The sequence below is a fragment of the Protomyctophum parallelum genome (genome assembly GCF_964188405.1).
Source record: "Protomyctophum parallelum genome assembly, chromosome: 7".
Taxonomy (NCBI): Eukaryota; Metazoa; Chordata; class Actinopteri; order Myctophiformes; family Myctophidae; genus Protomyctophum; species Protomyctophum parallelum.
Genome location: NC_139705.1, coordinates 36,694,245 through 36,706,441, shown reverse-complemented (window position 1 = coordinate 36,706,441; position 12,197 = coordinate 36,694,245). Strand labels below are relative to the sequence as shown.

At 42.1% G+C, this 12,197-nt stretch overlaps 2 protein-coding genes across 3 annotated transcripts in view; one reads left to right on the top strand and one right to left on the bottom strand.

Annotated features, from left to right (window-relative positions):
* Window positions 1-2,060: 2,060 nt before the first annotated feature.
* LOC310861220 (hydroxyacylglutathione hydrolase, mitochondrial-like) lies at window positions 2,061-2,894 on the top strand (the record flags this gene model as incomplete). Its single annotated transcript, XM_083768576.1, has 1 exon — window positions 2,061-2,894. The coding sequence occupies exon 1, from the start codon at window positions 2,112-2,114 to the stop codon at window positions 2,892-2,894; it is 783 nt and encodes a 260-aa protein (XP_083624702.1). The 5' UTR covers window positions 2,061-2,111.
* Window positions 2,895-3,813: 919 nt separating this feature from the next.
* Window positions 3,814-12,197, bottom strand: part of plxnb1a (plexin b1a) — an 83,880-nt gene continuing 75,496 nt past the window's right edge. For both annotated transcript variants that reach the window (XM_083770136.1, XM_083770137.1), the window contains exons 34-40: window positions 11,859-12,031; window positions 10,553-10,713; window positions 9,409-9,556; window positions 8,960-9,024; window positions 8,383-8,458; window positions 7,609-7,683; window positions 3,814-7,168 (exon numbers count right to left, since the gene is read on the bottom strand). In XM_083770136.1, the coding sequence (XP_083626262.1) occupies window positions 7,064-7,168; window positions 7,609-7,683; window positions 8,383-8,458; window positions 8,960-9,024; window positions 9,409-9,556; window positions 10,553-10,713; window positions 11,859-12,031 (803 nt within the window). In that variant the 3' untranslated portion in view covers window positions 3,814-7,063. The remainder of the gene's footprint in view (window positions 7,169-7,608; window positions 7,684-8,382; window positions 8,459-8,959; window positions 9,025-9,408; window positions 9,557-10,552; window positions 10,714-11,858; window positions 12,032-12,197) is intronic.

Genomic DNA, 12,197 nt, shown 5'->3' with positions numbered 1-12,197 from the left:
GCAGGACTCTGTGCTGCAGTCGACAGCTCCCAGTGCAGGACTCTGTGCTGCAGTCGACAGCTCCCAGTGCAGGACTCTGTGCTGCAGTCGACAGCTCCCAGTGCAGGACTCTGTGCTGCAGTCGACAGCTCCCAGTGCAGGACTCTGTGCTGCAGTCGACAGCTCCCAGTGTCTTATTAAAGTTCAGGGTAGTGCTGGAAAAAAGAATATGCATGATCAGCAAAACTCCCTTGGATAAAGGTTAAAACAGAGATTTTTTTAATTTCAAGGACCACCAGTTTGATGGGAATCTCATCTCTCCCTCCCTAATCTACACTATACATCCTCAGTGTAGATTTGACCCCAGAGAGTGTACAAATGGAATCAAACAGACCCATGAGAGACAATTTGTTTTCTGCTTCCATTTGTACATTCTCTGAGTACCCATAAATGCCCATTTGGTTCCTAGCTAGCCATCAATCATTTAGCAGGGGAGGTAAGGGACCCACTGGAACCATTTCAATGACTCCTTATGGGGTCCCCGGGCCCCAGGTTGAGAACTGCTGGCTTAAAACATACTTTCAAAGACCAATGATTTTTGTTGTATGCTCATGAATAAAGGTTATTTTCAGAAATGCAATTTTTATGTTTTATTCAAAAGACCAGATAGAAACTGGATAGAGCAGAGAGGGATTTTCAACATTATAATGAATTTGTGATGTTTCAATTACACGGTTGACTTTACTGAGAGATAATAAAACAATGTGCTGAATAAGGCACAATTTCCTCATTGATCAATAGGAATTAGTGTGCCAATATATCTATATTGCGATATATCGAGATACTTCCTATTACAGATATCGTCATTTATCATTGATGAAATTAAATAATCGGTCCAGGTTCATTGCATGTTATCTGTTTGTCAATTACGTACATTTTCACTACATATTTTAGTTATGGATTGATTAGTAAGTACTAGTAGTACCCATTGTTGTGGACAGACAAGTTGCAAAATTGCAGTCAGTGTTTTACTGTTACAACTTATTATGTGTGACATTGTGTGAGTGTGTGTGTGTGTGTGTGTGTGTGTGTGTGTGTGTGTGTGTGTGTGTGTGTGCGCGTGTGTGTGCGCGCACTCTCTGCTGTCCACACCAGCCTGTTAACACCCCCCACAGCCTATTTTCGCCATGTGACATCAGTGTACAACGAAGCATACATCAGGCTGAATAGAAGAGAGCGATCAAGTATACATTATCCAAGTGAGAGAGAGTGAGCAGAGACAGGAGATTACTAGCTGAAAGGTGAAAACACTTGAACTTGTCAGATACCAAGGACCTCTCAACTTCACGTGTAATAAGTAGCAGACCAGTATAAGCACAGGGAAGGAAAGGCTCTCATAGCCTCTCAGCTAGGAATGTTATACGGCTGCATTGTGGCGCCATCAGATAATGTAGGCCTACTACTGTATCCCAAATGGTTGAGGCCACTCAGGCCAGACACATAAAACATACTGTACTCAACAATGAGAACATGCTACTGGCCTACCTAAAATAGGCTATACAAGCTTGCATATTAAATTGTTGTCCTTTGAATTGTCACAGGACAACAATTTGTGTATTAAGCCTTTAGCCACATACTGTACGTAAACCCTATACTTTGTCGTATAAGCCTATGTATATTGTATATACAGTAGCAGATCTACAAGCTCACAAACAGTCACGATGCAAGGTGTTGTGAGCTTGTAGATCAACAAAAATGTGTGAAAACAAGACGTGGTCTAATAACAGCATAGCTTAATTTGCGTCACAGACTTAATGAGGCCAGTCAGTGAAATCAGTCCTGTATGCTCCATGTATGCCATATCTATGACTATGATGACGTATGACACCGTATTTGGACATGGCTTCAGCCTGATCCAACCTCCAATTGACTGCCATTATAAGAGAGAGAACTGAACTTCTCTGGTTCCTAATCATCGTCAGATGGTTCCTACCTTCTTCAGGTCTGTGATACTGGGAGCCAGGTCTCTGGGTGTTTTTGGAACCAAGGCAACTTGTACGTTTGCGCCTAAAAAAGCAGCAGCTTCCCTCCACACCCCACCGAGGAAGACTTTGCAGGTGGAGCAAGAAAATATGAAGGTAGTAATTCTGCCGGCGCTTACTGACAACTACATGTACCTTCTGATCGATGCAGACTCCGGAGAAGCAGCTGTGGTCGACCCCGTTGAGCCAGCGAAGGTTGTGGAGGCGGTCAGTAAACATGGCGCAAGACTCACAACGGTCCTCACCACCCACCATCACTGGGATCATGCCAGTGGAAATGGGAAGCTGTTGAAATTGATGCCCGGGCTCGAGGTCTACGGAGGAGACGACAGAGTCGATGCCATCACACAGAAGGTTTCCCACTCTGATACTTTAAAACTTGGCTCACTCACCGTCAAGTGCCTGTTCACCCCATGTCACACAACCGGTCACATCTGCTACTATGTGACGAAAGAAAACGGCACTGAGCCACCGGCTGTCTTCACAGGGGACACGCTGTTTGTGGCTGGCTGTGGGAAGTTCTTCGAGGGTACAGCAGAGCAGATGTGCAGGGCCTTGATAGACATCCTGGGATCTCTGCCCCCTGAAACGAGAGTCTTCTGTGGTCATGAGTACACCGTCAGCAATCTAAAGTTTGCGCGGCACGTGGAACCCAACAATGATGTTATTAAGATAAAACTTGCATGGGCAAAGGACAAACGCAGCAATGGAGAACCCAGTATCCCCTCCACTTTGGCAGATGAATTAACATTTAACCCTTTCATGAGAATAAGAGAGAAGTCAGTGCAGAAACATGTGCACCAGAGCACTCCTGTTGAAACCATGGGAAGTCTACGGAAAGAAAAGGATGCCTTCAAGGTCCCCAAAGAGTGATACCCAATGCACTCTTGTTGCCCTGCTGCACAGTGGCCTCCTGTGTGTTGATTTGACTGTTGATAGCGCACAAATGGGTTGATGTGTGCACTATTGGAGGTTGGGTCATTGCAATTCTGATTTCAACATTCATTGTCTCAAGTTGTATGCCTGCCTATATTATAAATGATTATGGAAATTATCCAAAAGATTGCACTGTGTCCCCATCTTGGCATTGAAAGGCAGTTGCAGAAATGGCCGAACTGCCCACTGTGTGCTTGTAGAGAGGAGCAAACAGTGGCCCTAGACTGAAAGGAGGACTAGTTGTCCTCCATACAGGAGACCAGAAGGCTTGTCTCAAGGACTTTGCATTCAATAAATATATAAACTAAAACCGCTTCAGGGGTACATCGTACTTTTCACAGCTTTTTTGTGAACTGGTGAACACAATAGGTATCATTAAAGAATTGAACTATAATCAGACATTATGTGCAAAAGATGTTTCTATACTGTGACATGACAGAAGATTCCTATACATCTAGCGTTTATGTTATAGGTGCTGTTTAGTCGACTAAAATATTGTTGACTACGGTCAAATCCCCAACCTCTATATGCAATGTGTCCATGTTAACTTTATTTGCAACCTAAACCTAATCTTTTTTAATTGTATCTCTTTACGTCATTGTCATATCACTCTTTTCTACATGCTTTGTCCACATGGCCTGGCCTGCACAGTCTGGGCTTGTTGCTTAACCAAGTTCTAATCTACTACTACTAATCTGACATTCCAATGTAGACCACCTAAAAAACCTTTTGTCATACCGATAAGGCAGAAAGATCGAGTGACTGAAATAATCAGGCTCCAGTTGAGATTTGGACCACTTTATTGCATCACATTAAGTTGGCATTTGCGATACCCTATCAAACAGTTAGAGAAAGCTAAATGGGGGTTGAGTTTGAGTTACTTAAGAACTATGTACATGAGAAATGTTCAACAAAACATTTGTATTCAGCTCTTCAAACACAAGTCAGCAACAAAGCAGCAACACTGTCCTCATGGCAAACAATGCTTCCTCTTTTCTTTGTACAAGGAAATTGGTTACTACATCACAAACCATGAAGACATTCCCTTCTCGTATAATTAACTTCACGTCTAAAATGGATGTAAAATCTAAAAACAGGATTCGATATCTCAGCGCGAGTTCTAAAGCAGTGGATTATGGATTTGGATTTTGAACTTGCGTGTTTCTGTAATTCTTCAACCTACACGTCTTGACCAAAGAATGTTAACTTATGGACATTTGAATTGCGTTCAAACGTCAATCATATCAAAAGGGACTATTCTAAGCAAGTTCACTTCTTTTTGTGTGTGTGTGTGTGTGTGTGTGTGTGTGTGTGGGGGGGGGGGGGGTAATTTTGAATGTGCAACGTAGAGACAGTAAATAAAGGAGAGGAGATACATGCAAGACCCGACCGGACTCAGATACAAACTTGGATCCAGTGTGGACTATGAGCCTCCGGGCACTCCTGCAAACTCATTTCTATCCCATAATGACATTCATGGAAAGCAGTGTCCCTAAGCAAACTACACTATCAAAGTACACACTGCACCATAGTCAATGGGCTAAACATACACCGTAAAATCCTCAGTGTCAAAACGGTATAAAACATTTTATGAAAACAATTAATACATTTTTTTGTATCCATCCATCCAATATCCATCCATCCAAAAAAAGTATTGTTTTTGTTGGGGAATGTAATGCACATGGTAAAGCACTTTAGATACAAGTGCTATAAAAAAAATAAACATTTAACTCAGAGAGTTACCACAGTGTTTACATTTAGGCTACACTCCACAAGTTTACAAAGGCATCAATTAACAATGAGGATTTTACTCTGTACGAGACATGTTTAACCGGGTCCTTAGGGATATGTACTGTAGGTTGGATTCCATGGTGTTCCAAATTTTAGCGTTGATGTATTTTACCAACCAACAAGATATGCCAGCAAATAAATAAATAAATAAAATTGGAAAAATCTAACAAAAGACAAGAAATAAATCATAATGAAGCAAAAGCCACAGGGTGTTAAATTATCATAACTAGCCCTTACCCGTTGTGAGATATCCCCCCCCCTTGTGGCCGTGGGGGGTACTGCGCCAGGGTGCGTTTGTAATTGACTAATAAATTCATTAATAATCATCATTAATGTGTCAAATCGTTACGCCCTCCATATTCATATGGTCAATGCCTGTGTGAAATGTGGGAGTGATTGGTGCAGGCAGTAAGGAGCTACGGCAGCCACAGTGACACACAGACACACAGGCAGACAGACATTGTTAGAATTATAGTATGATGATGATGATGATGATGATGATTGCGCAAATATTAATTTAGAATGGCACATGGTTTGTAATCTGGGTAGCGGACAGGGACTTTGCCCAAATGCCCACTGGGGGCTGCAGATTCTAAAAAGAATAAAAAGTTAAGTTAGTGTTAAAAAGTGGAGATTAAAGATAGATCAAAACACAGTGACAATAGCCGTCTCTGCTAGGGAGAAAAAATATATATAAATATATTTATATATATATATTTTTTTTTTTAAGAAGAAAAAAGAAAACTCCATAGCAACAAGATATAATTAAGCTTCATTGGACTAAGACATGCTATGAATGAAACAAAATTCTGACATTTGGACGGATAGGATAAGACAGTTTCTAAAGTGTCTCTAGATGGAAAATGTCAGTGTCTTCATATCACATTTTGTTAAAGAGAGAAAAAAAAGGACATTCACGGTAGTGGAGGTTGGGAGAGAACCTGCCACACCCTCGACAGAATAAAAAAAACATCCACAGAATCCCCTTGTATAAAAACTGCTTCAACTACACAAAGCAACATCCATGGATTAGAACATCAACTGGACACGTGAAGCTCGAGAAAATTTAAATTAAATACACTTACATTGGATCTCCTTCAAAAGAAAACATCACATGTCCAGCAAAAGCCATCGTAATGCCTAATTCATATTTTGTCGTACAACGCGCGGCTTGACGTGAGACAACTGCTTCTTCTGCTGACAGTCTGTCATTTTCATCAAGAGACACGGTTGAGTACAGAGACAGGGTACAAATCCAGATTTATTCTCAAAAAGTAAGACATCGGAAGAAAAGTGAGTGAAGGTAACATTAACGCAGAAGGAACAGTGAAAGTCTCTTGACTACTCTGAAAGGCAACTCGGGTCTACCGCCCCACTGGGCCTTTCTTAGCATCATCATTTGTCTGACTGCTCCCAGTAAGACTTTGACAGGATGTGGTCAGTCTCATCCGAGATCTCTGCCTACCGATACGTCTGGTCACGTCTAAATTCAATACAACTGTGCGGAAAAAATGTGTAGAAAAACATATTCTCTATTGCAGAATCCCTATTGCAGAATCAACACAAAGACTTTAGCGCGGTGACAGGTTTTCAAAGCAGTAGGCGTAGGTTTCGTTAGGGCTGTTCTAGCAACTACGATGAATTTAGATGTCACCAGGCGTATCAGTAGGAGGCGATCTCCGATCAGCTGGCAACGCGAGCCTAGGAGGATGTGGTAGGAAAACTCCACAGCCCCCCCAAGTCCCAACATTAAATTCCAGTTCTCCCTTCTCAGCTTCTCTCTTTTCTCTTCAAGCTTTCTCCATTCACAGGAGTCCACAGGAGCCCTCAGTAGCAAGACGCCTTCAAAATCAAGACAGAGAGGTTCTGCTTGGCGGGGGAATGTTCTGTGCTGTCCGTCGAGCTTAAATCCACGAGATAACTTCTAGAAAAAGTGCCTTTCCTCATATTGTTTCTCCTTTCTGGTTGAAGTAAATGCCGAGAGTAAGTATTAATCTATAAATTCAGAGGGAAGTGAAACACCTTTTTCACAACAGTCTGTGAATTGGGCTCAATTCACCATAAAGTAGCTTCCTTGTACTCCCAGTAGGGGTCCAAATACTTCAAGTGTCAGGGACCAGTGGGATTATTATTATTACTTTGTTTTCAGTCAATTCTTCACAACAATATCACATCAAGATCTCCAAATGTCTACATGTTTCCATTTGTCCTTCAAGGGATCTTCTTTTTTGTCCCAGAGTCAAGACCTGTCACACCATCTATGTTACCTTTATTTTAAATTAAAAGGTGAGATTCGTCGCGGCCCTTGGGAGGGGTCATAAGTCGGTGACCTTGTTCTCCACGGCTGCAGCGATCTGTTGCAGCCTGTAGCCCAGCTGCATCTTCTGGGCTGTGGGGTCTTCTTCCAGAGCTGTGATGATCTGGGGACGAGGGAGGGAAGAGTCATCATCATCATATCATCCGCAAAAAAATATCTTAAAAAAAAAAAAAAAAAGCCGCCACTGGCAGCCACTCTACCATAAAAATATGGTAGTGTTTATTAGGGTAGTAGTAAAGTAAAGTAAAACATATGTACTGTATGTGAAATGGTTATTGTGAAAAGTTCCAAACAAAGATCATATCAAAAATAACTTATTGAAAAATGTATACAGTATGACAAAAAATATTATAAATTTTCACACATGAAATGTTGTACATTAAAGTTTAGATATTTTAACTTTTCCCTTAATCAGAATCTGAAACTTTAAAACATACACTAAATTGTTGTTGTTTTAGAACAAGGTTTCGGCTGGTATATTATTATTATTATACAATCATACAGGTTACACTAGAACACGTGGGGAGTCTGAATTAGACTTACCTGATCATAGTATTTGTTGATGTACTTGTACAACTCATGTAGGGCCACAAGATAGTTCACCTCTCCAGCATAATTCTACACACACACACACACACACACACACACACACACACACACACACACACACACACACACACACACACACACACACAAACACAAACACACACACACACACACACACACACACACATTTATTTACCCTGATGAGGTTGGCTGAGCAGTCATGCTCTTTTTCTGCCCAACACCCTGCTTCACGTTCACACAGAGTCCCAGACACTCACTCATTAAAACCTAGGAGCAGTACAACCACAGCCTTATACTGTTGGCCACTGAGCAGTTCCAACGGACCAGTTGGGTGGTCAGTGCCTTGCGTTGCAGATTAGTCCTGTCAGTCCGCCAAGTGGAAGTAGATTTACTGATTTAGACTGTATTCAGAAAGCTACATCAAAAAGTTATTAATGTAATGAGAGTACTTAGTGTAGCCTACAGTAGTTACTACTTAGTTGATGTCCACCCCGGTAGTGTGCTTTGGCTAATGACCAGCTAAAACATCCACTTGTCTTGACTCGCCTGCCTTGTTATAGAGAGTGGATTCAATGTTGGTTCCTTGAAACTCTGTCACTTTGGTCCCAAAGGAACTCTTTTATTCCCCTGACCCTCAATAAGGACATTCATTTTTCATCACAGATGTCAGATGTTTGCTCTTACGATGGGTTGTAAATATAAAGTGGCTCCAACCACAACATGAGTGCGGGGGACAATCGAGCAACGTACCCGGGAGAGCTCAGCGAGAGCCGAGTTCATTTCCTGGTCGCTGGCGGAGATGGTCTGACGGATATCTGCATAGTACCTACAGAGAGAGACAGAGAAAGAGGCAGACAGACAGACAGATGGACATAGGGGAAAGTGGGAGGGAAAGAGATAGAACATACGTACATGAAACGTAGACTCAGTCCCAGGCTTACTCATCTGCAAAGAGAAAAGCCTGGTCACAACCGTAGAAATATGCAGTGTGTCAGATGGTCAATTTTGGGGGCCACTTGCAATATCCTCAAGGCCTACATGTTGGGAATCATTGCTCTATTATGCTATATAACCACCTCCATCTGTCTCATTGTGTAATGGTGAAGTCAGCAGGGCTTAATCAGCAGAGGAAGACATTGTGTGCATGGCACGTTCTGCTCTCAAAGCAGCCATGCGTGGATTCCTCCTAGGGTAAAGTCTGCCCCGTCTCTGTCACCAACAGATTGTCCCAGGCCTCTCTTTAGTCTCTCTCCCTCTCTCTCCCTCTTCTGCCGAGGGTAGTTTATATTCCCGGGGTCAGTGGGGCGACCGGCTGGCATATTCTCACCTTTCCACCATCTGCTTGTAGCGAGGGATGTCTCGGGCGTACAGCAACTTGTTGATAGGCGAGTCCTGCAGAGGAGGCGCAGATGGGAAATTTGTTAGCGGCTTGCGACGACGCAGGTATAGCGTTTATACTCGGCGGGGAGTGTCTGGGAGCCGAGAGAGGGTTGGGGCTGCGCGCCTGTGCAGGATCCTGACATGACTGGATTCAGGAGTGGGTATGGTTTACTGAGGTGTGGATAATCTGATGCATTTACATTTGTCTGCCTGAAAGGCAGAAGGCGCTATATAAAATGCACCATCTATTTACCATTTACAGGACTGCTATATTTATCTATAATGTAAACCACACACACACACACACACACACACACACACACACACACACACACACACCCTGCATTTGCATTGTAAGACAAAGCATAAATCAAGCTTTGGCGTGGTGAAGCTCACCCGTCCTAGTTTGTGGTCAGCGATGGTGCAGGAGTCCATGAAGGTCTGGGCGATGACGGACAGCACAGCGTCCACGTGGTCCGAGGCCTGGATGTCAAAGATGAACTGGGGATTCTTCAGGATGTTGATCCAGAACCGCAGTGGAAGACTGGTCCCCGCAGAGGAAACACATCCGTTACAATTCATTCACATTGGAAGACTGCATGGTCCCCGCAGAGGAAACACTAACACGTCCATTAGAATGAGTTCACCAGGCAAGGATCGCTTCTCATTATTCTGCCAGTGGTCAGTTTACAGTATACGGCAGGATCAATGTGTGTCAACCCTGAGAGAGCTAGTGCTGCACCATTCTTGCTCAAATGTGAATCTCGATTTTCCTCCACAAGAATAAGATCACAATTCTCACTCGATTCAATTTTTTTTTTCATGAAAATATTTATTGTCTTTAGACTGTTGCTGAACATTACTACATCAAAATGTGGCACCTGGAGCCAACTACTGTGGCTTTAACCCTGTAAGACCCGGATATATTTCTACTTGCAAAAAAGAGATTTCAACCTTACTACTACTTTGTACTACTAGGACTTATGTTAAAAAAATATGTAAAAAAAAAAAAAAGGTTTGATGAAAATTGTATGCACATTTATAATAATTATATAATAATTATATAAATTAATAATTTACATTTGGGGGATATCTTTCACAATAATGAATAAAACATGTTCTAGACATTCTAATGATAACAAAAAACATATATTACAATTATTTTACTTACTTTTATTAGGGTTAAAGGTCAAATGTCATAGGTTAAAAATTCTTCAAAATTGCACAGAGTCCAGAAATGTTTAATTTGTGTGAATTTCAGCCTCTGTGGGGGTATATGCAAATATCATGACCAATGGCATTGCAATGAACATCAATGATGACGTTTAGGTGAAAAAAGAACAGAAAAAAATAATAATAATAATAATTAAAATAAAAATGTTACCGAAAAGCAATGCTGGGTCTTACAGGGTTAAACAAACAACATCAACGTGCTTGACTTAAACCTTTTTTTTTAAATTAATTGTGCAGCACTACCTGAGAGTGCAACATTTTTAATTAAACGTACTCGGTTAAAATAATTCATATTTTGCAGTGTTACCTGTTGGTCTTCCAGATGTGAATGGTCTCGGGGTCGGTGATGTTGTTCTGCAGGGCCTGCTCGTCCAACATGTCAAAGAAGTACTTGACGGCCAGAGGAACGGGACGGCTGGTGCTGAGGATGGCTGTGAACAGATCGTCCACAAACTTCTGGAGTGTCCCCTAAGAGACAACATCGCACCAAAAAATAGTATGAATAGAAAGAGAGTGATAGTTCCATGATTATTGTATTATAGTGACCCCAGGTCGCAGTTGACTATGAAAACCTGCAAAATCTGTCAGTCCGTCCGTCCGTCAGTCACACCTCGTGACACGCTCCATATATGGCCAATACAGAATGCCCCCACTGCCACCCTTAGATCTACATATATGGAGCTGATCTCTTCTGAACTTCTGACATTCCATATGTTGATCTGACCTCATCAAAACCTGTGCACTCAAGACACACTCCATATATGGCCGGACCTCATCAAACCCTGTACACTCAAGAAACTGCCCCCCCGCTCCGCTGCCACCATTAGATCTCCATATGAAGCTAACCTGTTCCGACCTTCCATATGTTGATTCTCCATATATGACCAGTACAGAATCCATTCCATATGTTGATGTGGACAAACGGACACCAATAGCCTGGGCAGCATTCCTTTCCGGGTTTATGATCCGGTCGGGAGTGGATGATATTGCTACATCATGTTGAAGTATTGTTTTGTAGTCATCAATCTTCCGGAACTTTTGTAACACAGACCAGGCTTTTATCCGAGGTGGAAAGCCTGGTGACACGAGGTTAGCTCACAATGCATCACATCACGACACGTTGTGAGCCACTGAGCCCTATGACGACATGCCCAAACTCTGGGTCGGGGCCTATTTGTGGGTCGCAGACACATTTTTATGCGTCCCTTTATTCTTTGTTTCCTACATTTTGTTTTCAAAACGTTTTCAATAAACATATCCCAAAAAAGCTAAAATTGTCATGAATTAAAAATCAACATTTTATGATTTATTTTCAGTAATTTTATGAAGAAATAAACCAAAATAATATAAGAAATTCCATAAATTAGAAAACATATTTCAGAAGTATTGAAAATTGCCGATCTACAAGCTCATAACGGGGTCGCATTGTAAGCTTTTAGATCTGCTATTTGCACTAGTCCCGGGAAAACATAATTCTCTTTATTGGGTCATGGCTAAAAAGATTGGGAACCAGTTTCAAGGACCCCTCAATTTGATATGCGTTAGACTCTAACGCATATCAAATTGAGGGGTCCTTGAAATGACAAAGTTTGAGGATGACTGGTCTCGCAGACCTTCATGGAGAGGAGTCGTGTGAGGTAGATTTCGGGGATGGCCTTGGCTCTCTCTCCTCCTCTCTCCCTCACGCTGCCTCTCCTGTGTTTAGGAAGCTCCGCCTCCTCGTTGGCCTTCACCAGGTGCCACAGCCTCACGCCGCCCTCCTCCCCGTCGTCCAACATGGGCGTCTCTGAAGGCCGAGAGTAGACACACAGCCTGGGTCAATATACTCGTTTATGATGATGTTGATGTACCGGTATACTCAGACACACGTCAATAAAGTCACATTTCCTTTAAATGTTCTTGCAATGAAATAAGACTTTGGTTAATTGAGAAGCCACAGAAAAATATAGATT